This window comes from Blennius ocellaris (assembly GCF_963422515.1).
Source record: "Blennius ocellaris genome assembly, chromosome: 4".
NCBI lineage: Eukaryota > Metazoa > Chordata > Actinopteri > Blenniiformes > Blenniidae > Blennius > Blennius ocellaris.
In genome coordinates, this window is record NC_137653.1 from 2,815,085 (window position 1) to 2,842,008 (window position 26,924).

Genomic DNA, 26,924 nt, shown 5'->3' on the forward strand with positions numbered 1-26,924 from the left:
AACTTCAGCTTCCGTTCTCACTGATCCGAAGCAGCTGAGGAGGTGGATTCCTTCTGGCGTGTCGTTATCGTGTTAGACCCTGACGGGAGTGCAATAAGTCGTCGTTCCCCTCCATACCTGTCCGTTCTCAGTGATGTTGCTGTACATGGCGCTGCTCGGCCGCTCCCTGTGCGGCGGCAGCAGCATCAGCATCTCCCGGTTGTGCCTGTATTTGTCGGGCAGAGACGGCGAGCCGACTGCCCCGGGGGAACAAGACAGGAAGTGACGGGACTTTAAAACAGCTGGGTGAGACTACAAAATACCGAGGTGCTATTCAAAAAAAACAAAACACTGCCCGGCGCCCCGTGACGCAATATGTCCTCACCTCTGATGGTGGAGGGGGCGGAGTTAATCATCTGGGAGGGAGCGGAGTGGGTGGAGCTAAGACTGGAGGAGGAGGGGCTGGCCTGCGGGGACACGAGACGCGAGGCGTTCAGGACTTGACGCCACAGGAAAAACACTTCAAAACGCTAAACCGGAAGACGCTTTAGAGCCGCAAAGTTCTCGTCGTCAACGTCGATTGAAATTGCGAACTTTGATGAGGACGATAAACTGAGGATGAACTCTGACCTGCATGCGGTAGAAGTCCTCGGCGTGCTCCACCACCATCCCGTCGGCCAGGATCAGAAGATTCCCCGTCTCACTGGAGGTGTGGGAGGACAGAGAGGAGGAGGAGTTTCCAACCGCAGTCAGAACAGCAATGGGGCTGAGAGGAGGGAGGAGAGGCAGGCGAGGAAGAGGAGGGAGGAGAGGAAGGAGGAGAGGAAGGAGGAGAGGAAGACGAGGGAGAGGAGGGAGGAAAGAGAGGCGGGGAAGAGGAGGGAGGAGAGGAAGATGAGGGAGGAGAGGAAGACGAGGAAGAGGAAAGAGGAGAGGGAGAGAAGGGAGATGAAGAAGACGAGGAAGAGGAAGGAGGAGAGGAAGACGAGGGAGAGGAGGGAGAAGAGGGAGAGCAGGAAGAGGAGAGAGGAGAGGAAGGAGGAGAGGAAGATGAGGGAGAGGAAGGAGTAGAGGAAGATGAGGGAGAGGAGGAGGAGGAGGAAACAGGCCGTGCAGAGTACAAACCAAAAAGAAGGAAAAAAGTGCAAAATTGCAGAAAGTGTGAGCAGAAACATGCGCGAAGAGTTTGTGGAAGCGTGCACGGAGGAGAGAGAGCGTGCACGGAGGAGAGAGAGCGTGCACGGAGCAGAGAGAGCGTGCACGGCGCAGAGAGAGCGTGCACGGAGGAGAGAGAGCGTGCACGGAGCAGAGAGCGTGCACGGAGGAGAGAGAGCGTGCACGGAGGAGAGAGAGCGTGCACGGAGGAGAAAGAGCGTGCACGGCGCAGAGAGAGCGTGCACGGAGGAGAGAGAGCGTGCACGGAGCAGAGAGCGTGCACGGAGGAGAGAGAGCGTGCACGGAGCAGAGACATGGACAGGGAGAAGGGAGTGAAGATGATTAATAAGCAGCAGCTGATTTTCCAATAAACTTTGCAACGTCTCTTCAAAGTCAAAAGGATGAAGTTCCTCCACATCTGAGAATCTGACGACCGATGTGTTTTATGTGTTTTGTTTTTAAAAAATTTTTAGGACGGGAGGTTGTGTGTGCGAGTGTTTTCAGTTCTGCTGTGGGACTATAATGAAATGATTATGTACATTTTGGCAGTATATAAATATATGTGTAGTGACTGAACATGATCTGTTAAAACAAAGCCAATCAAATAAAAAAAAACAAACATTTAAAATAAAGAAGTAGCTGGTGATGAAGAGGAGGATGAAATATGTGTTCAAGTGACATCGTGTCTCATCAGACACTCACTGATACTTTTACAAACTAATTATATATATATATATTTTAAATGTTTATTGTCCGAGTACCTTTACTTGTGGCGTCATTCAAGAATGAGAGAAAGCAGGAGTGAAAGAACGATACGTTGTGTCGAGAAGGAAAAGATGAGTGGACTGAGAGTGAAAAGACGAATGGACAGAGTGAAGACAGAGCTGCAGCCGGTCCTGGAGGACCCCTGGAGGACCCCTGGAGGACCCCTGGGGGACGAGCCGGCGGGGGCGTGTCCTACCTGTGTCGGTGCATCAGCTTGAAGCTCTCGGGGCTCATGGGGCCGTGGGAGGCCAGGATGCCTCTGGGGACACTTCCTACCAGAGCGGCTTTATCCAGACCGGGGAGACCCTGCAAGGCCACATAGAAGCACTGCTCTGAATAATCACACTGTGCACGCACACACACACACACACAAACACACACACACACACACACGCACACACACTCACATGGCAGAGGCTGCTCCTCATCATCTGGAACTGATCGATCAGCTTCTTGTGCAGGGGACGCATTTCTGGGTGCACCAGCTTCTCGTGCACGGCCAGGCCGACGCCCAGGATGTGAACCTGCGTGGAAACACAGAATTATATATTTTTTTAAAGTAAATCCTTGAACAATATAAGCCCCGAGACACAAAACTAACATTTACAAAAAATAAATAACACAATAGATACTCGGTGCTTGTTTACATGTGGAAGAAACAACAATTAATGAAGTAATAATGAGCGAGGTGTAAATAATGTTTGACTTTAAACCACACGTTCCCCACACAGTACACTAAATCACCACAGGGGGGCGCTCTCTCACTGAACGTGAGCTCATCAACAAACCATTGACTTCTGTCAAACCAGTCAAATCATTTGCAAAAGAGGTCAAGAGGAACCTCTCAATCTTAAATGATGCCTTAATTACCCTGATGAATTAAATCCAATCAAATAATATAAAGTTACTCTTTAGTATATATTTTTGGGAGGCCGAGTGATGCAAACAATCTTTTGGACTTTAAATGTTTAAAAAAAACACAACTAAACTAGATACGTGTATTTGGAACCTAATGAGTCGCTCCATCTCAGGAAATACATATATATTTTACTCTGATATACTTGTCTGAGCTTTTTTGGAATTGGAATTGCAGTTTCTCAGTAAGAAACAGAAACTCGGTGTGTTTAAATGTGCATTTCACCAATTATCTGCAGCTAAAGTGTGAAAACATTTCGCAAAGTGCGAGATCTTTACTGCAAGAAGCCTGTATACGACATTCTAACATTCCTCTCTACTAAACGCAGTGATCCAGCAGGAGGCGCCGCAGCGACGCTCTGACAGGAGAGAGGAAACGCCTCACCTGCTCCTGCATGAGGTCTTTGAGCTGCGTGATCTTGTCTGTGTCTTCAGGGTGGCTGCTGATGTACTCCTTGTCGAAGAAGGCCTGGAGACACACACACACACCAATGAAAACCACAATTCGCCGAGTCAGCGTTCCAGACGCGTTCCAGACGCTGACTCCTGCTCCCACCTCTTGGTATCGGGCGATGCCTCCGTTGACGGCGGCGTCGATCACGCCGTTCAGCGTCATGCTCAGCAGGTTGATGTTGCCGTGCAGCTGCTTGTGTTGGTACTGACTGATCAGGGTCCGAAGCTCCTGGTTCTTGTTCTCCACCACCGAGACGGCGTTCTCCAACGGACTCACCTCCACCTGGGACACACGGGCGGGGGGGGGGTTATGGGTGGATGGATGGATGGACGGATGGATGGATGGACGGATGGACAGATGGAGACACTCACCAGCTCTCTCTTGTCCACCTCAAACCAGCGTGAGATTCCCGGCAGCGGGTGAGTGAGGATCAGAGTCGTCCGTTCGATCCACAGACTCTGAATCACAGCAACAGACAGAGTTGGACAAGTTAGTTAGAAATAGTAGTTGGGAGGTGGGAGGTGGGGGGGCGGGTGCTCTCTCCTACGCTCTCCTGCTCTCTCCTACTCTTTCCTACTCTCTCCTACGCTCTCCTGCTCTCTCCTACTCTCTCCTATGCTCTCCAGCTCCCTCCTGCTCTCTCCTACACTCTCCATCTCTCTCCCGCTCTCTCCTACTCTCCAGCTCTCTCCTATGCTCTCCTGCTCTCTCCAGCTCTCTCCTACACTCTCCTGCTCTCTCCTACACTCTCCAGCTCTCTCCCGCTCTCTCCTACTCTCTCCCGCTCTCTCCTATGCTCTCTCCTATGCTCTCCAGCTCTCTCCTACTCTCTCCCACTCTTTCCTATGCTCTCCTGCTCTCTCTTGCTCTCTCCAGCTCTCTCCTACGCTCCCCTGCTCTCTCCCACGCTCCCTTCTACTCTCTCCCACTCTTTCCTACGCTCTCCTGATCTCTCCAGCTCTCTCCTACTCTGTTCTGCTCTTTCCCACTCTCTCCTGCTCTTTCTTGCTCTCTCCTACGCTCTCCAGCTCTCTCCAGCTCTCTCCTACACTCTCCTGCTCTCTCCTACTCTCTCTTGCTCTCTCATACTCTCTCCTGCTCTCCCTTACTCTCTCTTGCTCTCTCCTACACTCTCCAGCTCTTTCCTACGCTCTCCTGCTCTCTCCCACTCTCTCTTGCTCTCTCATGCTCTCTCCTACTCTCTCCCACTCTCTCCAGCTCTCTTCTTCTCTCCCCAGCTCTCCACGTCGTCTCCAGTCCAACGAGACTAAAGTCCCGCCTCCGGTCTCACCTTGAACTCGTTCTCTCGGTCTTTGGGTCCCTTGTGGAACGGCCGGTCGTAGCGGAACCGCCGCACGTTGTTGACCCGATAGAAGCTCTTGATGCGGTCCGGCACGCGCTCCATCTGCAGGACCCCGACGCTGTCCGGTACCGGGGTGACGGCGTAGATCTGCAGGTCTGAGGCCGGCGGGTCAAAGGTCAGACCGGGACACAGGAGGAGCTCAGTCTCACACAGGTTCTATGAGTTACGACGGGACGGAACGCGGCAGAAGGAAGGATACACTGAGCGTCGCACTGCAGGATGGCCTCGTCGGGTTGGTTCGGGTGCTGCATGGCGATGGCTTGGGGGAATTCTCCCAGCATCCTTTGCTGGAAGGCCTCCAGCCGCTCGTAGTCGTGGCCGCGGCAGACGAACTCTTTGTTCTGGTGAGATTCAAAGAGCAAATACAGGCGTGTCTGTTTCTGACTCTCATCGGCTTGATACATTATCAAATCTTCTTTACTATGAGATTCTCATATTTAGGATTGAACTGTGTCAATAAATTAGTATTTTGTGACGTTTTCATGACAAACTACAGCGAACAAATGATTGTATCTGAATCCTTCTGCAGTCCACTTCTGAAAACATAGATTTTTTTTTTGGGGGGGGGGGGGGGGGGGGGGATCAAAACATCCATCTTTAAAGCTTTTTAATCATGTTATTGTGCATCGGTGAAGGTTTGAACACGTGACGGCTGCACTCACTCGGAGGAAGAACGGGAATTTCCTGCCGTAAAATCCCACGCGGAAGAACTCGGGCTCCAGACGCTGCTGCTCCATAATGTTGTCGTAGTACGCCGCCTCCATTTTCTACACACACGTCAAACCAACTCAAGTCAAACGGACAGAATAACAAGTCACAAATGAAATCTCTACGAAGCCACAAAACCTGAACTAAAGCTTGAAATTCCCACCAAAAAGGGGCGGGGCTTAGAAACTTTTTATATCATTTAAGAAAACACCTTTCTGAGGACATTCGTCTCTGGACGGTTTTGACGTTGAGACAGAAGTCGCAGATGGTACAAAAATAAATAAATACATAAAGTCCCACTGTCAGAATGTTATAATTTGATCCAAACAAAGCGAGACGGGAGCGAATGACTTATTCAATGTGCAACGTGAATAAATAAAAGTGAGTCGACTTCGAGGTTTGCGCTGAATCTCACCCGTATCCAGCTGAGACTCTGGTAGTCGTACAGAGATTCGTACTGGAAGGCCAGTTCCCGGCACAGAGGGATCCCGTACTCCCAACACTGCAGAGGACACACACACACACACACACACACACACACACACATGACATAACAGATAACATCTTGGAAAAGATTCTAACACGCAAAACAGACACAGTTGAAACACTGACAGCAATAATGTATCTTCATCAGTTTGACCGTCTCATTCTGGATGCTAGAACTTAACATTTAGAGACGTTTGTGCCGAGTACCTTTCCCTTGTTGAAGTAGTGGATTACTTTGCGGCAGAGCCCCTCCTTGCGGTGCCACTCGGCCTGGGCGGGGTAGTGGAGGAACTCCTTCAGCGGCCGTTCGTCCCAGTGCAGCAGCTCCCAGTACAACAGCAGCGTGAACGCAGCCTCTGTGGCGAGCAGGAAAAACACAGTTACTCTCAACGCCAGGGAGGGAAAGTATGCGAGAGATACCGGAGCGAATCAAAGCCACTGCAACAGGAAAATAAATAAATCAACTTTGCAGAAACGCACGGTGAGGATTTTATGTTTGACTGGATAGAAAAGACACAGAGAAACACAGAATTACTCCAAAAAGACACTGATAATTGCAGAAATATGACAAAAAAAATAAACCAGGGAGAAAATGGCTCAAAATATTAACAAAATTCACCATTGAAAATAGAATAATGTGACTGAAAAATGCCATAAAACACAGAAAAAAGAGCCTTAATCTCCTTTTCTTTATTACTTTTCAAATATAGTGTGCTATTTCCTTTAATTATGTTCTAAATTGTATTTATTTTTCTACTCTTCCATCCTATAAAAACTGTCGTTTCGGTGGAAAACGTGTCCTCAAAGCATTTCACTGCTTGTTACACTATATATAATCGTTGTGTGTGATAAATAAAAGAGTATGAAAACATATGGCAACAGCCGGAACAAGACAAATAATATATATAAATAAATAAGTAAATAACGTTACCAGTGAAGTTCTCCGCCTGTAGATGCATGTCACACAGCTTGTGGATGTAGCGGATGTACATCTCCTCCTTGTTGATCTCCGACTTGTAGAAATTCTGAGGAGACACAAGTGAAAGTGGCTCAGCACCTTGTGGTTCCGCCTCCGGATGAACCTTCAGGTCTCACCAGGAGGTTCACCGTGCAGCCGATCTTCTTGTTCTCCGTCTCGTCTCCCTTCATGCAGTCCCTGCAGTTCACAAGGAAAAGAGAGGTTTAATCGTCGGAAATCTAAAGTCTTACACAGTTTCTACAAAAAGACTGAAAACGAAAATCCAGACTTCATTTTATTGGCAGTATAAGATATAAACTATTAATGTAAATGTAATGACAACACGTGGACGATCTTCGTGCATTTGTGCGTGTGTGTGTGTGTGTGTGTGTGTGTGTGTGTGTGTGTGTGTGTGTGTGTTACCTGTAGTCCAGCAGTCGCTCCATGAGCCGTGTGACAGACGTGACGAATGAGATTCCCGTCTCCCTCCACGTCTCCTGCTCAATCTTCTCCAGCAAACTTGAAAATAGATAAATAAATAAGTAAATAAATAAATACATAAATACTCAAAAATTCACAAGATGTTCTGTATTGTCAATATGTGATCTTTGACATTTGTTTTTAATGAATTATATACGACACTCCTCCTGATCGCTGACTCGTTATGTGTGGATGTTCATGACGTTTGTCCGAAACAAAGCAGGAAAAGTGGCGAGAATCATGTGAAAACACCTAAAAATGAACCTTTGCTCCTGAAACGGACTCCACCATAAAAAAAAATCCCCAAAAAACAACTAGATTAAATTGTTTTGTTTAATCTCCTGATGAGATTATAAACTTTAAACTACAAACATAAATGTGGTCCTGCATAATGAGTTTATTTAGTTATAGCGACATGACGTCAACATGGTTTTTTGTAGGACCTCCTGGATTTATTGAAATAGAACTTTTGATTACATTTGTTTATCTTCAGTGAGAAAAGATGTAGCTATGAGGAGCAGAAAAGAAGGATTTATGAGGATAGTGCAGCTTGAATGCGTTGTGTTTTGAAGGTTATTTTCGATGTTGTCTTGCATGTTATTTTTGCCATTTTAATATTTTTTTATTTTTAATGTTTTGTTCTTTTCTCCTGCAGTGTGTTTTCCCACCACGCCTCCTCCAGGTGAGCGATCCTACCTGGGATAAGGCCCGAACAGCTGCGTTCTGATCCCGCAGCACAGGGAGGCAGAGTCAGAGAAACTCGGGGTTAATGTTTGTTATCAGAGAGAAAAGAGTGGTGGTTTTAACAGACAGACGGGGGTTAAGACAGAAAGGCGGGGGGGGGGGGGGGGGGGTGAGGCGCTCCGTGGCTTCTTACAGCAAACCAAAGAGCTCCCTGTAGTTCTCGTCTCCCTTCCCCTCGGACACCAGACTGTCCAGCTTGTCGATAAGCTCCGCCTCCACCTGCACACATTAACAAAATAAACACCGGACGACCTCCGTGGCTCGTCGGGTGGATTTTAAAATTTTCTTTTCATTCTTTCTACCTGCTTGAAGTTGCCGTTCTTGCGTTGCTCCCAGTCCATCATGTCGTGGAAGATGGGGATCATGATGTTTCTCACCTCCACCTGCGGGACCAGCGTCACGCCCAGGAAGGGCCCGATCATCCCGGGGATGAAGTGGATCTTGTTCTCGCCTGCGAGCCACAGCAGGTTGTGTCAACGCACAATTTCAGACATTCAGTCAGAGAAATTAAAAGTAAAGCAAGATGATCTTTTATTTTTCTCCTCGGAAAAATTTTTTTTTTACCTAATCGACAAACTAACTAACTAATTACCTCCAGTTGAAGGAGGATTTCAAGCTGGTTTACTGGATGTGACAATTAAAGATTCACAGCTGCAGTTAAGAGAGAAGGAAACCCACCCAGGTTCTGCCACATGCTGAAGAGTTCGTAGGTCATCATCACTCTCATGTCGCCGTATCTGGAAACAACAAGACAAGAAGTCGTTAAAATACACAAGAAAATTGGATTTTTGTAGTTTTTTGGGGGGATTTCTCCCCCTCGGAAAGATTAAGATTCCAAAATCGAATTGATTAATCCGTGGATGACAACAAATCATCCCCGAGAATTTCATGCAATTTGGGTGAGTAGTTTTTGTGAAAAGTTGGTAAAACAAAATTATTTAATGAAAAAAAGGAGAATTTATTTCATGAAAGTAAATGAAAAGAGTTTTTTTTTTTTTACAAAAATATAATGCATCTTTTAGTTTTCCATATCTTGTGTGTTTTATATGATACAAACAATATTGATTTGGGTGAAGAACGCACAGTAAATTTTAGATTTTTCATCACAAAATGCTCTTACTTGTCTAGAACCTTCTTCCTCTTGGCAGGACTCAGGTTCTCCAGCTGCAGGCTGGGCTGGTTGATGTAGAGCACGGCCAGGCTGAAGTACGAGTTCCACACCTGAATATTAATAATAAAAAAAAGAAAAGAAAATTGAAAGTGCGGAGTTACGTGATGCACCTGAACGCATCACCCTGTAAAAATCCTTAAATTAGTGTCGAGGTGTTCACTGACAGTAGTTGTTAGAAGTTATACAGTAAATAAGGTTTTTTTCCAGAAGCTTTCACAGGTGATGGTTTTCAAAAGTTGTTCACAGAAAATGGTTTTTAAAGTGTTAATAGAAGATCCTGTTCTCAGATGTTGGTTTTCAGAATTGTTCACACACTGTTGTTCTCAGAAGTGCTCACTGACACTGAATAATACTTTTTAAAAAAGCGTCGACAGACAATGGATTTCAGAAGTTGTTCTCTGGGATTAGATTTTAGAAGTGAACACAGACAATGGCTTGAAGAGTTTTTGTGTTTTTTTTTTTTTTTTTAATCATGGTTTTCACAAGTCTTCACTGACAATGAATTCATAAAATGTTCGGAGACGAGGGTTTTTAGAATCAAAAATACCAAATGTATTATATATTACTTTGAAATGTCTTTGGAAAGTCTTCACACACAATACATTTCAGAACCATACATTTTTTTTTTTTTATAAAATGTTTTAAATAAAATTTTGTTATTATAATTTTTTAATTATAATTTTTTAATTAAAAATTTGTAAATATAATTTTTTAATTATAATTTTTTAAATATCATTTTTTATATTATTTGTTTCGTCTGTGTACAGAAGAGACACTCAGTTCTGATAGTTTCTTGTGTTTGGATGTTTGCGTCTGTGTTTTTAGTTTTTGTTGTTGTTGTTGTTGTTGTGTTGTTTTAATCTACACACCTTAAAATCGAAGTCGGCCTCAGTGAAGTTCTTGTGTAGAGCCGGAGAGAGATACTGAGCGGTGGTCAGGATGATGCTGCAGACGATACACAGAGAGAGAGAAAGTGAGTGTGTGTGTGCGTGCGTGCGTGCGTGCGTGTGTGCGTGTGTGTGTGTGTGTGTGTGTGTCCTGCTCTCACTTGCTGGTCAGGAGTCTCATGACGTTCCAGTCTCGGGGGAAAATGCTGAGCTTCATCAGATTCCTGAACACACACAGGATCTTCAAGAGGAACTCCTGGAAGACGAGAGAAAAACAAACAAAAAATGCAGATTTCATCTGAAAAAGTTGCAATAAAACGAGTCGTTGACGTCGTGGACTTACTGGAATACGCCTTCATACTATCACTGTAATGTAGAATTTGAATCTTTGAAGTATTAGAAGTAATAGAAGTTTTTGTTTATGGAACAACCTGGATGATAAGTTTAAAAAATAGATTAAGCTTAAAACATTTAAAAGGTGGTTTAAGCTCTTTTTTTTAAATGGAGCTCAGGAATCACAAAATTAAAATCCACTTTGTTCCCTTAAATAACGACCATAAATCAAACTGTATTCAGCTTTGAGAATTAATTGTTTTTGTTTTGTTGCTACTACTACTACTAAAAATACTACTACTTCTAAAACTACTACATTTACTCCTACTACTACTTTGAAGACTACTACTACTACTGATACTTCTAAAACTACTACTAAGTCTACTCCTACTACTAATTCTACTACTACTACTACTAAAACTACAACTACTTCTAAAACTACTACAACTAGCTACTACTACTTCGAAAACTACTACTACTACTACTACTTCTATAACTACTACTAAGTCTACTCCTACTACTAATTCTACTACTACTACTAAAACTACAACTACTTCTAAAACTACTACTAATACTACCACGTCTATGCCTCCTACTACTTCTACTAAAACTACGACTACTTCTAAAAGTACTACTACTTCTACTACTGCCACTAGCACTACTTCTACTACTACTACTAAAACTACTACCACTTCTAAAAGTACTATTACTTCTACTGCCACTAGCACAACTTCTACTATTACTACTACTACTCCTGCTACTAAAACTACTAGTAGTATTTCTACTACTACTACTCTGAAGTTACTCATAAATGTAAAAGTACTGAAGTAATAGTGGTACGTTAACATACTTGGAAATGATGCTTATAAAAGTACAAGTCAACCAAATACCTAATTGAGTATTTGTATTACGTTACATCCACTTGTAAAAATAAATCAAGAGGAAAAACTGTGATCAAACTCTTACATTTTCTCAAATTAAATTTTTTTTTTTTTTTTTTTTTAACGAAATCCTCCTGTAAGTACAAAATCTCAAATACTCCGTGCCAACAGCAGACGTGTACTTTAAATTGTACCTTCAGCTCCTCTTTGCTCTGGAAGTTTTCCATCAGGTGCTGGAAGTGGACGTCGGTCATCTGGCGGAGCAGCGACAGGAGGCAGGACACGTACTCGCCCTGAGCACCGGAGACACACGTCCCACACAATGTGAAGACAAAACCTGGACTTTTTCTTTGTTTTTCTTTGTTAGAACAAAATGGTTTTGTTATAAATCTTTACCTGTTGAAAGCTTCATCATTTCACAGTATTTAATCAATTCGAAATTCAGATTTATTCAAGTGAAAATCCAAATAAAATGTAATTTTTTATACATTTAATTCATTTTAATTGATTTAAAAAAACTACTTGTGCACTGAAAGCTGAGCAACAGTTAAAACTTTCTCTACACGAACAATAACAAAGAAAAAGAAGCTCCACTTTCCAGACGTCCATTCACAAGTACATGCAGTGAAGAAAGTTTCACACAAACGGGGAAAATAATGATTCAGGAGTGAAATGAAAGGAAATTGTGGATTTTATGGACTAAAATGCACAATTAATACATAGTAATATTCTTATTAAGATAAAGAGTAACGCTGGTCTGTCGTGATAAACATGTTTAAATTTACCATACATGAAGTCCATGAAATTAATCTCAAATATAAACACATAAACACATAAATACAACTTTAATGGTCACTCATGCATGCAGATGGCGAGAACCAGATGGAGACAAGAAGCTCTAAGTCACAGCAGAGAGGAGAAGCTCTTTGAGTCTGTGAGCACCTAGATTAAATTAAATTAAATTAAATTAAATTAAACTTCTGATGGTGATAAGTTAGCAACTGATTAATTTGTTAGTTGCTTTAAAAAAATGTTTTTATCATAGATGAAAACAATCGACGAGCTGCTGTCTCTCTTTTTAGGAGCTTTTTGTATCTTCCTGCTAACATCCAGATTATAGAGCATCTTCCTCCTCTAACATCCAGATTGTAGAGCATCTTCCTCCTCTAACATCCAGATTGTAGAGCATCTTCCTCCTCTAATATCAGATTATAGAACATCTTCCTCCACTAACATCAGATTATAGAGCATCTTCCTCCTCTAACATCAGATTATAGAGCATCTTCCTCCACTAACATCCACATTATAGAGCATCTTCCTCCACTAACATCAGATTATCGAGCATCTTCCTCCTCTAACATCCAGATTATAGAGCATCTTCCTCCTCTAATATCCAGATTATAGAGCATCTTCCTCATCTAGTATCCAGATTATAGAGCATCTTCCTCCTCTAATATTCAGATTATAGAGCATCTTCCTCCTCTAACATCAGATTATAGAACATCTTCCTCCACTAATATGCAGATTATAGAGCATCTTCCTCCTCTAACATCAGATTATAGAGCATCTTCCTCCACTAACATCAGATTATAGAGCATCTTCCTCCTCTAACATCAGATTATGGAGCATCTTCCTCCTCTATCATCAGATTGTTGAGCATCTTCCTCATCTAACATCAGATTATAGAGCATCTTCCTCCTATAATATCAGATTATATAGCATCTCCCTCCTCTAACATCAGATTATAGAGCATCTTCCTCCTCTAACATCAGATTATAGAGCATCTTCCTCCTCTAACATCCAGATTAAAGAGCATCTTCCTACTCTAACATCAGATTATAGAGCATCTTCCTCCTCTAACATCCAGATTATAGAGCATCTTCCTCCACTAACATCCAGATTATAGAGCATCTTCCTCCACTAACACCAGATTATAGAGCATCTTCCCCCCACTGTGAGGTGTGTGATGAGACTCAGGTAAGATGGGTCAGTGATGAGCGACGTATTACTAGAGAAGGGCAATATGGCTCAAATAAAAACTGTGAATTAAAAGAACGGGGGATTAAATCCACCCCAACCTCAAAGGAAGTAATAAATACTCCACATGACAGAATTACTGTAAACGTTCAGTACAATGTACGGCCGGCTTGTTTATTAGAATCACGCCCCGGGGGGGGGGATGTGAACGCTTATTGCCCCGCTCTAGGAGAAGAAGACGAGCAGCTCCACGGGAGGCGGGGCGATGATGAGGAGATGCAGGAGGTGAAGAAGAAGAAGAAGAAGTAGTGGTATTGTTAGTTACTAACAGTGATCTCCGCGGTGCACTGCGGACAGCGTTGACCCCTTACCGCCTCCTGCGACTGGCTCTTGCTCATGATGGACAGCAGCGTCTGCAGGAGGACGTCCAGCAGCGACTCCACCATCATCTCCACCTCCTCCTGCACCGACGTGTCCTGCAGGAGGGGGCGGAGTCGAGGGCGAAAAGAGGAGGAGTGAGGAAGACGACGATTTGGTTTTTTTTCTGGATCAAATGTGGAGATACTATTTTTTTTTAACAAATATTCTAAGTGGACCAAAACCACAAAAGACAGTTTAAAGTAGCTCCAACGATGACAGTACTTTTCTCTGTCTGCATACGGAGGCGGTTTCATGATGTGGCAACAGCACCCGCTAGTGGCCAAACAAGAAAATCACCATTTTCCAGGGTTTCTGCTGTGTTTGTATGAACGGACATGGTTTTTAACACCGTGGCTGTTTGAATGTAAAACTTTTCTGAAGTGACAACGCAAAAAACGTGTGTGTGTGTGTGTGTGTGTGTGTGTGTGTGTGTGTGTGTGTGTGTGTGTGTGTGTGTGTGTGTGTGTGTTACCATGGCGCTGGTCTTGATAATGGTGAAGATGGAGCTCAGTATTCCAGAGCAGATGAGCAGTTCTTTCTGCTGCCTCAGGTGGAGGTGGATGTGATGGAGGACGACAGGAAGCAGGATCCTGCGAGACTCTGCACACGCACACACGCGCACACGCGCACGCACACACACACACGCACACACACGCACACACACACACACACACACACACACACACACACACACACACACACACACACACACATGCAATAATGATCACAATTTGTCCAAATTCGAAAGTGATTTGTAATGAAGATCCTCTCAGTAATGATGATTAAAATATAAGCTCCTCCTCCAGTAAAGGTTTTGAAGAGAGACAGGAGGACATCAGGTTACCTGTCCTGATGTCCTCCAGTAAAGGTTTTGAAGAGGGACAGGAGGACATCAGGTTACCTGTCCTGATGTCCTCCAGTAAAGGTTTTGAAGAGGGACTGGGGGACATCAGGTTACCTGTCCTGGTTTCTATCGTTCAGTTTTTACTCTGAAGTGTTTTGCTGAAGTTTAGGCTCAGTTTGGTTACAAATGGTGATTAAAAGCTTGTCAGCTTGTACCGGGGAAGGAGAAGAGCCTGCTGTCCACCGTCCGAGCGATGGACTGCAGCTTCACCACGTCCATGGACTGTCCAATGTGGACGGTGGACGGCATGCTGCCCAGCGTCCCGCGGACAAACTCCGCCACCTCCTGCACCGTGAACATCTGCAGCAGCTCGTCAAAGATGGCCGGAAAGGAGTTCAGCAGAGCCGCCTGGGGGAGAGGACAGAGTGCAAAGTGGACAGAGAGGACAGAGAGAAGAGAAAAGGACAGAAGGCAGAGAGGAGAAGTGAGAGGAGACAGAAAGGAGAGGACAGAGGATGGAAAAGAGAGAGGACCGAGGAGACACAGGACAGAAGAGAGAGAGGGAAGACAGGAGAGAGGACAGAGGAGAGAGATGAGACAGAGGGAAAAAAAGAGAGGACAGATGAGAGAGGAAAAAGAGGAGCGAGAGGAGAGAGAGGACAGAAAGGAGAGGACAGAGGAGAGAGGACACAGAGCACAGAAGAGAGAGAGGAGAGAGGACAGAGGAGAAAAAAGAGAGGCCAGATGAAAGAGGAAAGTGAAGAGAGAAAGGACAGAGAAAACAGAAGACAGAGAGGAGAGAGGATAGAGAGGAGAGAGGACAGAAAGGAGAGAAAAGAGAGGACAGAGGACAGAGGAAACAGAAGATAGAGGGAAATAGAGAAAGAGGGGTGAGAGAAGACCGAAGATATAGAGGACAGAGAGAGGACAGCAGAGAGAGGACAGAGGATATAGAGGACAGAGAGAGGACAGCAGAGAGAGGACAGAAGATATAGAGGACAGATGATATAGAGGACAGAGAGAGGACAGCGGAGAGAGGACATAGGATATAGAGGACAGAGAGAGGACATAGGATATAGAGGACAGCGGAGAGAGGACAGAAGATTTAGAGGACAGCGGAGAGAGGACAGAGGATATAGAGGACAGTGGAGAGAGGACAGAGGATATAGAGGACAGAGAGAGGACAGCGGAGAGAGGACAGAAGATTTAGAGGACAGTGGAGAGAGGACAGAGGATATAGAGGACAGCGGAGAGAGGAGAGGACAGAGAGTTATCAGAGGACAGACTCAGGAGCAGAGAGCAGTTTGTAGTTTTCACAGCGGTACTGAAGTGGCGAAGGGGAAGCAGAGGCTTCATGCAGCGGGAAATCTTCATGGTCGGAACGACGACAAGCAAAACGGGAGGATGAAGAAAAAGTGGAATCAGTGACGTGGAGGTCATGTTGAGGAAGACGAGGAGGAAGAGGAAGATTCATCTTTCACATAAACACCAGACTTTGGGGGAAAACCTAAGAGTTTTAACTCTAATAAATCATTAATTTAAAAGTGATTTGTTCTGTCCACTGAAAACCATCACATGAACCACTGGTTTTGCACCCAGTGTAATCTGATTACTTCTTTCTTTTTTTCAAACAAAACAGTACTTTTACTTGTAACTGAGTGCATTTGAAGCCTTGTGACAGCAGTTCTGAGTTCGTATACTTGTGCACAATGTGACATTTTATTGTATTTATACTTTATTTAGTGTTTAGTGAAGAGTGCTCAGTGCAGTGTGTGTGTGTGTGTGTGTGTGTGGTTACGCTCACAGGCAGCTCACAGGTGAACCAGGTGACCTGGTGGGGGGTGATTGGGGTGATTGGGGTGGTTGGGGGGGGGTTTCAGGGGGTTTCTGGGTGTCTTTTCCTACTTACTGACAGAGGAGACGGCCGCAGAGCGTTGGAGCTCCAGGCCTGAGTGCAGTTGCCCTGCCCGCCCCCGGGAATCTGCCCCGGGGCAGCAGACTGGGCCTGGCTCAGGGCCGAGGCTATCGCTAAGGGGGCGGCCGGCCCGATGGCGGCGCCCGGGGCCGGACTGGGACAAGGCTGGGGGCCCTGTGGTGCATGGGTGAAGGAGGGTTGTAGGGTGGGGGGGGGGCAGGGGGGCAATTCGAGGGGCAAAAAAGATCAGGAGGTAAAAAAAAAAAAAAAAAAAAAAAGGGAAGGGAAGGAGGCGAGGAACCGGCGAGGAGAGGAGACAAGAGTCAGATTACAGCCACTAAGAGAAGAAAAGAAAAGAAACACTAAAAGGGGAAAAAAAATAAAGTTTTAGAAAATCCCCATTTTTCCAGTTTCTTCTTTTCTCCGAGTTGGAATTACTCAGCGAGTAACTGGAAATGAAAAGTAACTGACTGCGTGAGCCGTCACCGCGAGCTGAACCGCTTTTAATAAAGACAAGAAGTAATAGATTACAGTTTGTAGGTGACTCAGAAAACACTGACGTTGAAAGTATTTATGAAAGAAACTTGTGGCTTCATTTTTTTATCATCCTATCGTCGACTCTAGAGATAATGGGCATTTACTTTTTATTAAATTGTTAAAAACAGTCGAATTTCTCTGCGCAAAACAGAAAATTAAATGAAACTATAGTGGAGTTACTTCATTTGTTACTACAACTCAATAGTAACTGATTACTTTCTTTGTTTTTTTTCATTTACAAAAGCTACAAAGGAATGTGAAATGTATGTTTTTGGCTTCACACATGGAGAATTTTCTCCTCAGCTTGGGATTTCACTTATTTTACAGTTTTAATTTTGACTTCCTTACTTTGAAAATAAAATCTTTAATGTGTCCTTCCGGGAAGATTTAAACATCCAGAAAATAAGGAATACTGGGACAGTAGGTTCTCACGCTGCTTTGAAACAGACTTTATGAGTTTTTGTTGAAAACTCTGCTTCCAAACCAGGAAACGCTTATTCCTGTGTGACTCAATGTTGCATTGTGCTTTTTAAAAAGAAATCCAGCATCTTGTTGGTGTGGTTGAATTTAATCATCCAGTAAAATGAGGAGACGCTTAAACCTTTTGCTCAGGAGTGTCACTGCAGGTACAGAAAAAAACAAATTAAAAACCTAAAACTAAACGTATAAGCACAAGACGTGAAGGATGCAGCTGGGGGAGCCGAAGGCGTAGCGTGTGTGTGAGAGAGTTTGAGTGTGTGTGTGTGCGTGTGTGTGTGTGTGTGTGTTTGCTCACCTGGGTGAAGATGAGCGTCTCGGAGTTGCGGCTGTCCAAGCTGAGGACGAACCGGATGGACTGGAAGAGCTCCTGGACGCTGGTCCTGAACTGCTCCTCCTCCATGCCACACGTGGCCCGAGAGTACAAGATCCGCGACTGAACGATGAACTTGAAGAGGTACTCCAGAGCCTGGGTGTGCACATTCTAATTGTTAATATTTCAATCAACATTAAGATAAAATGCATATAAATACTGAAACACTCCACAAAAGTAGAAGGTTTTAAATCTAAAAAACAAAAAAAAACAAAAGAAAATGAAAATAGCTTTGAAGAAAACTCAGTGTCACCCTCATGGCCTCCTGGATGTGGTCTTGCCGGACCACCTCAGCAGACCGGTCCATGTACCATTTCAGACAGCGGATCAGTTCCCTGCAACACAACCAGACGCCCGTCTGTTATGAATCGAGTATAAACACTTACAAAAACTCCCAAAATAAGATTTTGTTAACATATTTGATCATTTTCCAATAGTAATTAAACACAATTTTCTCCATATGTAAAGTTATATTTCAATTTTAAACACATTTAAGCTCAATATTTTAATTATTTACTCATTTTTTATTTTATTTATCCACTTTTTAATAGTAACTAAACACGCTTTTCTCCATATGTAATGTTATTATTCAAATTTAAACACATTTAAGCTCAATATTTTAATTATTTACGCATTTTTTTATTTTATTTATTCACTTTTCAATAGTAACTAAACATGATTTTCTCTATATGTAATGTTATATTTCAATTTTAAACACATTTAAGCTCAATATTTTAATTATTTACTCATTTTTTTATTTTATTTAATCACTTTTTAATAGTAACTAACCATGAATTTCTCCATTTGTAAAGTTCTATTTCAATTTTAAACACGTTTAAGCTCAATATTTTAATTATTTACCCATTTTTTATTTTATCTATTCACACTTTTTAATAGTAACTAACCATGAATTTCTCCATTTGTAAAGTTCTATTTCAATTTTAAACACGTTTAAGCTCAATATTTTAATTATTTACCCATTTTTTATTTTATCTATTCACTTTTTAATAGTAAATAAACACGCTTTTCTCCATATGTAACGTTATAATTAAAATGTAAACACATCTAGCCTCAATATTTTGATTATATATTCATTTAAGTTTATATATAAAACATCACAGCAGCAACGGGCCACGTTTGGTCGCCATCGACCTTTCAGGTTTGAAAAATGATGATTAAAATAAAAACAGGTCGATTAACCACATTCAAACTCCAAAATAATGACAGGCATTCAGTCAATATTCTTAACTTAAACTAAATGCAAAACAATTTTGACAGGAGAAGATGAATTAATCAATTTATTTACAATTTGGCAAACACGTTTTCTCATATTTTCTCCATCTGTAGCATTAAAAATAATCAAATAAGGATGTCTGCATGAGCTGAAGCTATTTAAAAAACATATATACAGCTGCACGTTGAATGATTCAAAAGTTTAGTTTATTCATGGCGTGACCTGCATTTCACCCTGTTCGCTGCACGGCTCCACTCTGGATGACGCCGTTAAAGCCGAGAGGTACGAATCGATGAGTTGTGTCAGGAAAATAAAATAAATAAATTGAACGCCCGAGACCTGGGCGTGAACTCCAGGGTTAAAAACTCACTTGTAAGCCAGTGCGCCGGCAAAGTGCTTCTGGATGTAGGTGTCCATCACGGGCCTGAAGTGGTAGTATTTACTGTCCCTGAGGAGGTTAATAATGAACACCTGACGTACAGAGAAAGAACAGAAATATCAACCCCGTGTACTGATTTGTGCTGTACATGTCATTTTCCATCTGATTCTGATTATTTCAATCACGTTAAATCATTAAAATCACGTTATTTCCTGTTAATCATCAAAAAAAAAGGTTTGTCAGTACCCTTGCCTGCCTGTAGGAGGCAGTGCCGAACAAATTCCTATGAATGCATCACTTCAAATGTTTTCAATTTTCGATTAAATTTCGATTAAATTCCCTCCACGTCTTCACGTTTATCTGTGTTTGAACTCACCAGCGACTGGAACACCAGCGGTCCGTATTTGTCCGTGTTGTCGTCCAAGATGGAGAACAAAGTGTCCAAAATGTCTTGGAGGAACTGTGGAAACACGCGCAGAGTCACATCTACTAGAAGAAAACGACTCTCCCGTGCAACGTATTTCAAAACGGCGAAAACCCCGAAATGCCCGTCAGATTCATCACGCAAAAAACAAAGCACTGAAGCCGTGAACGGACGACGTCCCGCCCTCACCTTGACGATCTCCTCCCCGCTGACGTGTCGGAGACGTCCCAGGATGTCCATGACCCGGTCGGGGTGGGCCTTCCACTTCAGCAGGGCCAGGAGATCCACTGAATAGAAAAAACAAAAGAGTCTCACATGAGGCGTTTTGTCCGACAGAGGAACCGGCGACGCCTCGCAGGTTTCCCCCGACAGACGCACCGTTCTGCGTGAGCTTGGTGGAGGACAGCTGTGTGGAGATCCAGAAGGCCTCCTTGGCGCTCCTCTGGAAGATGAGGCTGGACGGGATGCTGGGACAGCTGTTGAAGTCCTCCTTGCAGCAGGGCAGGCCCAGGTAGAGGGCGTGGTTACTGAAGGTGGTGTTCTCGTCGCACTGCCGAGGAAAGTGGCGTAGTTCAGATCGTGTCATTAAAAAAAAAAGACCCAACATCATATACATGCACACGTGCAGAACCAGAAATGACGGATAAATCATTATAGACTTATAGACTTTTCCTCATATTGTTTACGGATTAATACTCGTGCGTAACATTTCCCTGGCGGCTCTGAAGCCGATCCTGATAAACAGACCGTCCAACACTTCCAAGGACGGAGGAGACGAGGGAAGACGAGGGAAGACGGGAGACGCAGACAAGGACTCACAACAATTCTCCCTGACCTTGTAGACGTAGAGCTCGTGGCTCTCGTCAGACAGAGTCGTTCCGTCTTCTCTCATCAGCGGAGTGAAGGCGAAGCCGAACAGCTTCTTCTCCCCTTTGTCCTTCGCTGTGGACGCAGACAATGAGACACAGACGATAAGACACAGACGATAAGACACAGGCGAGTCAACACAAGTCGGTTCAATACAAATCAGCTTAATATATTCTTCCCTCGATTATTTAATCATTATTAAACATAATAAATGTCCCGACGCAACATATCCGAGTCATTTGCGCAGGTGACGCATAAATCTATTTATCTATGAAACAAGACGATACGCATAAACTTTCTAAACTAGAAGCTTGTCATGAAGATATTAAAGGATTGGATGAGCCAAAATTTCTTGCTTCTGAACTTGGATAAAACTGAAATGATTATTTTTGGCCCAAAACATCTGAGAGACAAATTCTGTAAAGATACAGTCACGCTGGATGGTATTACTTTGACCTCCCGTAAAACTGTGAGGAACCTGGGAGTCATTTTTGACCTGGATTTATCCTTTAACTGCCACATTTTTCACTTAGAATAGAGTAGAATACTGTAACTCTCTATTATCATGGTGAAACAACAGCTGCTTAAAAAGTCTTCAATTGATTCAAAATGCTGCAGCGAGAGTCCTGACAAGAACCAGCATAAGAGATCACATCACTCCATCATTGGCCAGGATTTATCCTTTAACTGCCACATTTTTCACCGAGAATAGAGTAGAATACTGTAACTCTCTATTCTCAGGGTGAAACAATAGCTGCTTAAAAAGTCTTCAATTGATTAAAAATGCTGCAGCGAGAGTCCTGACAAGAACCAGCATAAGAGATCACATCACTCAAATACTAACCTTCACTTCTTCACTGGTTCCCTGTTAAATCTTGAATAGAGTCTAAAATCCTTCTTCTAACCAATAAAGCTCTTAACAACCAGGCCCCATCATATCTTAAAGAACTGTTAGATCCTTTTCTCCCCAGAAGAACACTTGGTTCTCAGTGCTGCCCCCTGGAGGTCATTAGGTTTTCTAAACTCGGTAGTAACCAAACTAGCTTTTCCAACTTTCAGCCTCCTCTTATGTGGAACCAGATCCCAGTTTGAGTTAGAGAGTTTGACACAGTCTATACTTTTAAGGCCAGACTCAACACTTTCGTATTTACTAAAGCTTACACTTACGACAATATCAGTATATATGAATGGAACACGCTGAACAATAAATACTTTACTTCCTCCTATTGAGTATAAACGAGGGGCATTTCCCTGGTTCCCCGTCGAGACTCACTGGAGCAGTGTCTGAACTCGAAGCGCAGGTGGGAGCCCCGGAAGCGGTCGATGGGGATGGGCAGCTTGATGACCTCGCTCCATCGGGGGCTGTTGTTGTGGTAAAGGACGAAGGAGCGGTGCTCCGGCACGGTGGGCTCGCCGGAGCCCAGGCTGATGCAGTCCTGGAGGACAAGGACGAGGGAAAAAACTGAAACCTCACTGTGTGTGTCTAAATCGGATCTGTGATGACTTCTGTTGAGCTCTTTATATACATTTTATTTTTTTTCTCTCTTTTTTCTCTTAGAAGAAGAAGAAGAAGAAACTTTATTTATATAGCACCCTTCACAGATAAAATCACAAGGTGCTTCACAGAGGCATAAAAACAATAAAATAGTACGGACACAATAAAATAGTACGGACGGAATAAAGATAAAACCAATCACAGCCATGTCAACTAAAAGCTTGTCTGAACAGCCGTGTTTTATGTACTTGTATGTTCTTTTGGGGGACCTGTGTGTCTACAATAATAAAGTATATAACATTTGTGATAAATGATTTGGAGCAATAGATTTGCATCAGAATCAGAAACTTTATTGTCATTGCGCTAAAACAACGACACTTGTCGGTGCAATCAGACTTCTTCAATCAGCAGACAAATAGGAAGGAGATTAAAAAAAATTTTTTTTTAAAATAAAAATAGTATAAAATGAATCTTTGAGAAAAACGGGTGTATAAATAAAATAAAACAACTGCACTGTCTTTTACTGAAAGGTGCAGCAGTGTTGGTACAGTCTGGAGCTCATGTTGGTGTGTGTATAGATTGTGTAGGTATAGAACTTGCATTTATCTATTTTTTCAAAATTTTTGTATAATGTTTTTAATTTATTTTAATTTATTTTATTTTCTATGAGAACCACAACTGAAATAAGTCTTATTTCTGACTTTCTTTGTGTCATCCTCTGGTTGTTTAAAAAAAATTTTTTTTAAACGTGTCATCAAAATGATGAATATATATTTGTATCTTGTATTTTCTGTGCACGTGTAGAAGATCCAAATAAATCAACAAGTAATTAATTCGCTCCCTACCTTCAGGATCTCTCCGTCGGCGTACAGCACGAACATGGTGACCTCGATGTTCTTCTGGACGCTCTTCCCTCCCCTCTCGAAGTCGCCCCGCTCCAACGTCAGGTACAGGTCGTTGCGGATGTCGCCTGAAACCGGGTGAGGCGAGTCAGAACACAAACACACACACAAAATAAACACACGGCGACTGTCATGTTATCCTTAAATTATCCTTAATATCAGGATCTGATAAAAAAAAAAAAATGACGCCTTGAACATGTTGAAATGATTCAGGATCATCGGTGTGTTTTATGAAAACAGCCGGGATACTCCGAGTATAATGAGACGTGGATTGTCCTCCCACCCACACACACACACACACACACACACACACTGAAGTGGAGATGTCTGACACACACAAGACTAATGACCTGTGTTCACCAGTGACGATCCATTTATCATCTGCCGCTCGTCCTCACAGACGAGGCGTCGGCCCTAATGTGTGGCGATGGGAGTTAAACGGTCGCTCCATCACTGCCCGAGGGGCCGAATGTGCGAGGAGGAGGCGTGAAACTCTCCTGTGCCGCACGGCGCGCCGTCTTTCTCTCTCTACGCCGTGGAGACTCAAGGTGACCCTTCATAATCTGACGAACGCGGAGCGGAATCAGCCATCAAACACACTGACCAATGTTTACATGTGGACAGTGACTGTGTCGCCGCTGAAACAACACTTTGTTGATCCGGACCGGAGTTCTCTTGAAGTCTAAATCTCGGATCGTTTACAAACGATCTGTCGAGCGGTTAGAACAGTGTTTTTCAACCTTTTTTGAGCCAAGGCGCACTTTTTTTCCTTTGGAAAAATCTCGAGGCACACCACCACCTGAAAATTTTAAAATTTGAAACTCTGTAGCCTCTATTAACAATATAAAGTCTTTCTCATCAAAGTTTTATCAACAGGAATCAAATAAATACATAAAAAAAAGTCTTTCCCTATTTTTTTTTTAATTTTTACTCACTCGGTGTGAAACCTGGACCTGATGGATGAAGACAGAACTGAGATCCTGGCAGGAATAGAAGACAGACAAACACCAACATGTCTAGTTCGGAGTTTGAATCCTCCCTTTTCAAAAACTTCTCCATCACTTTGATACAAGATGGAAGCAGCCGCAGGTGGTGGGGATTAACCAGACTGACGTCTGTCAGTTTCGATTTCAACGGCAAAGTTCTGTGCTGCCATCTATTGGCGAAGAGCATTTATACGTGATTACTCTGCAACACACTGCTCTCACATCCGATAACAGCTGTGAGAGCAAATGTTTTTTAGAAAAAAAATGTGAAATTGGATAATTTCCCACGGCACACCTGACTAGATCTCGCGGAAACACCAGTGTGCCGCGGCACAGTGGTTGAAAAACACTGGGTTAGAAGACGTGACGTGGTACGCAATGCATTCTGGGTAGTAAACAAGCAACGATAATGGCGAGAATTGAGACTCTGGTCCAAAGACTGTCTATCGCGGTTGTTTGTGGCTACCCACTAGCTAAGTAGCCTAGTTTGCTAGTGGGTAGCTAAAGTAGCGGGACTTCTGCTTTCAGTCTCTCCCAATCAAGAAGCAGTGTTTCTCCATGACCTCCTCTCTGCTCGGTTGTTTGTTTCTCAAATAAGCAGCTGCTGTAATTGCGTGACGTTTTCCAGGCAGTTTGATCGAGTCTCAAAACTGAACGTGAACGCCAGCAGAACCAAATGGAGGAGTGAAAGAGCATCTTCCTCCCACTGACTGATGTCACTTTGACCATTCAGAATATTAACCATCTCCAAGTGCCACTACTGCGACCCGCAGCTCATGAAAGGTGATTTAATTCAGTTTGTGTGGAGCGGCTCCCATTGTTACGTGTAAACACGTAGCGCCCATGTTCCAAATCTCCTTCAGATTCGAGGCGTTCCGTAGAGGCCGGCGTTCCGCCGGCTCGTTCTGCGGCTCACCGGGCATGATCACGTCGGGGAATCCCAGTTTGCGCGTCATGGCGACGTTCCTGCTGAAAATGAGCGGGTTTTCTCTGCGGACCTGGTCCATGTCGCCTCTGAGCAGCTGCAGGGAGATGATCAGACCTGCAGACACAGTAGGGGGGAGGAGGAGGAATTTATAAATAACTCCACAAGGTTTTGGACTCGGAAGCAGAAGTCGGTTTTGATTAATTACACGAGGAGAGTAAAAGAGCAGCTGTTGTCTGATCCAGGTACTTGACAGATGCCCTCCTACATTTCTCATTTGTCTCTTCCTGATCCCTGAATCTTATGAGAGCGTCACCGAGCAGCTCTGCACAGATCCCGAGCTGTGCCGGAGCAGGGTATCGAAGCCCCCCCCGGGACTCCGCGGACCTTCGGCTCACACAGACATCAGTGGGAGTCTTCAGGCTGTAACACGAGTTCACAGGAGGATGACAGTCCACAGCGACACCAATTAAACTGATTTCACAGCTAATGTCAAGAGATGACACGAGTCCCTGGGTCAGACGGGCTGCGGCCCGGCAAAAAAATAAATAAAAAGTACTTTCTACTTCTTTGTGCCTGGCTTTGTGTTGATCTACCTTAATTCAAATTTCAGCCTACCTACAAATTCACTGACTCTCCTCTAGAGACCACATGTACCAACAAACATGGAGGTGAGCAATAATCTCTGGGTATAAATATCCACACACACACACTTTCATCCTGCAGTACCGTAGTTGGTGCTGGGTGCGGTGTATTTGGTGCTGGACTTGCGGATGATGTTCTCATGGATCTGGTACCACTCGTTCTCATTGTTACACCTGGAAGAGAACAACACAAACATGCATTTCAGATACGCAGATTCAATATGTCGTGGTTTTAATATGTTTGAAAGAGACGCCTGGAGGTGTTTGATGTGAAAGATAATCTAATTTGGGTAATTTCTACTACTACTACTACTACTACTACTACTAATAATAATACTACTAGTAATAATAATAATGATAATAATACTGAAAAGTTTGTAGTTTTTAACTCCTTTTTTCCCTTTTGTTCAATTTGAAGAGCTGTTTCCTCACATGTTGAAGTTTACACACACACACACACACACACACACACACACACTCACACACACACACACACACACACACACACACACACACACACACACACACACACACACGCACACACACGCACGATGGCCGACAGCAGGGAAACCCCCTTTGGCTGAAACTTCTGAAGACTCGCCTGCAGGAGCCTCGTAGCCACAACTGTGTGTGTGTGTGTGTGTGTGTGTGCGTGAAATGTTACATGAGGCAAAGAACCAAAGGGAATAAAAACAACAGTTCAAATAAAACGCGTTTAAACAGCCTCTGTGTTCTTTTTTCATTTGTTTACCGATTTCAACCCCAAACAGCTCTTAACATTTTATGTTAAATTTGATGTTAAATTCTATATACATTTGTTCTCACCTTGTTTAATTTAGTGAGAAATTTGAGAAGTATTTTTTTTTATTGCAACTGTAGTCAAAAAGTAATCATGTTAGTAGTAATCAGTATTTAATATCCATCAAAAGTCATTGGTTAATTGAGAAAGCAATTACTTACAGTAATTACAATTAATTACAGTTTTCTACACTTCCTACCAGGATAACCTCATTTTATATCAACAATTGTGAACAAAAACAGTTGCGACACTCACGTGTAGACCTTCAGGACAAAGTCTTTCTCCTCTTTGAGCTCGGAGATGGTCTGCAGCACGTCGCTCATGGCGAGCACGGCGCAGCCGTACGGCCGGCGGTACTGGACGTGAGGAGGACCCTTCTTACTGTCGTTCAGCAGCATGCGACCTGCACGGGCGGCACACATTTAACGACGCATGCAGCAGCCGGCG

General features: G+C 43.5%; 1 protein-coding gene across 3 annotated transcripts in view; it reads right to left on the reverse strand.

The window, feature by feature from the left end:
* The window catches only part of LOC308129802 (dedicator of cytokinesis protein 3-like), a gene marked incomplete at both ends in the record, with an annotated part of 109,850 nt that overhangs the window by 2,571 nt on the left and 80,355 nt on the right, over nt 1-26,924 (reverse strand). Inside the window, 39 exons of one of the 3 annotated variants that reach the window (XM_080495889.1) lie at nt 118-236; nt 365-446; nt 610-682; nt 2,096-2,205; nt 2,307-2,423; nt 3,200-3,283; nt 3,371-3,550; nt 3,640-3,726; nt 4,560-4,726; nt 4,831-4,972; nt 5,294-5,398; nt 5,755-5,841; nt 6,033-6,181; nt 6,757-6,850; nt 6,921-6,981; nt 7,207-7,302; nt 7,960-7,986; nt 8,141-8,226; nt 8,310-8,458; nt 8,686-8,744; nt 9,128-9,228; nt 10,048-10,123; nt 10,227-10,321; nt 11,474-11,572; nt 13,586-13,732; nt 14,149-14,276; nt 14,736-14,928; nt 17,748-17,918; nt 18,076-18,157; nt 19,427-19,527; nt 19,812-19,895; nt 20,049-20,146; nt 20,238-20,409; nt 20,695-20,801; nt 22,000-22,162; nt 23,067-23,191; nt 25,026-25,151; nt 25,764-25,852; nt 26,733-26,880. In XM_080495889.1, coding sequence (XP_080352015.1) covers nt 118-236; nt 365-446; nt 610-682; nt 2,096-2,205; nt 2,307-2,423; nt 3,200-3,283; nt 3,371-3,550; nt 3,640-3,726; nt 4,560-4,726; nt 4,831-4,972; nt 5,294-5,398; nt 5,755-5,841; nt 6,033-6,181; nt 6,757-6,850; nt 6,921-6,981; nt 7,207-7,302; nt 7,960-7,986; nt 8,141-8,226; nt 8,310-8,458; nt 8,686-8,744; nt 9,128-9,228; nt 10,048-10,123; nt 10,227-10,321; nt 11,474-11,572; nt 13,586-13,732; nt 14,149-14,276; nt 14,736-14,928; nt 17,748-17,918; nt 18,076-18,157; nt 19,427-19,527; nt 19,812-19,895; nt 20,049-20,146; nt 20,238-20,409; nt 20,695-20,801; nt 22,000-22,162; nt 23,067-23,191; nt 25,026-25,151; nt 25,764-25,852; nt 26,733-26,880 — 4,379 coding nt within the window. Of the gene's footprint in view, nt 1-84; nt 237-364; nt 447-609; nt 746-2,095; nt 2,206-2,306; nt 2,424-3,199; nt 3,284-3,370; nt 3,551-3,639; nt 3,727-4,559; nt 4,727-4,830; nt 4,973-5,293; nt 5,399-5,754; nt 5,842-6,032; nt 6,182-6,756; nt 6,851-6,920; nt 6,982-7,206; nt 7,303-7,959; nt 7,987-8,140; nt 8,227-8,309; nt 8,459-8,685; nt 8,745-9,127; nt 9,229-10,047; nt 10,124-10,226; nt 10,322-11,473; nt 11,573-13,585; nt 13,733-14,148; nt 14,277-14,735; nt 14,929-17,747; nt 17,919-18,075; nt 18,158-19,426; nt 19,528-19,811; nt 19,896-20,048; nt 20,147-20,237; nt 20,410-20,694; nt 20,802-21,999; nt 22,163-23,066; nt 23,192-25,025; nt 25,152-25,763; nt 25,853-26,732; nt 26,881-26,924 lie in introns of all 3 variants that reach the window. The other 2 variants (XM_080495888.1, XM_080495887.1) reach the window with 2 other exon arrangements.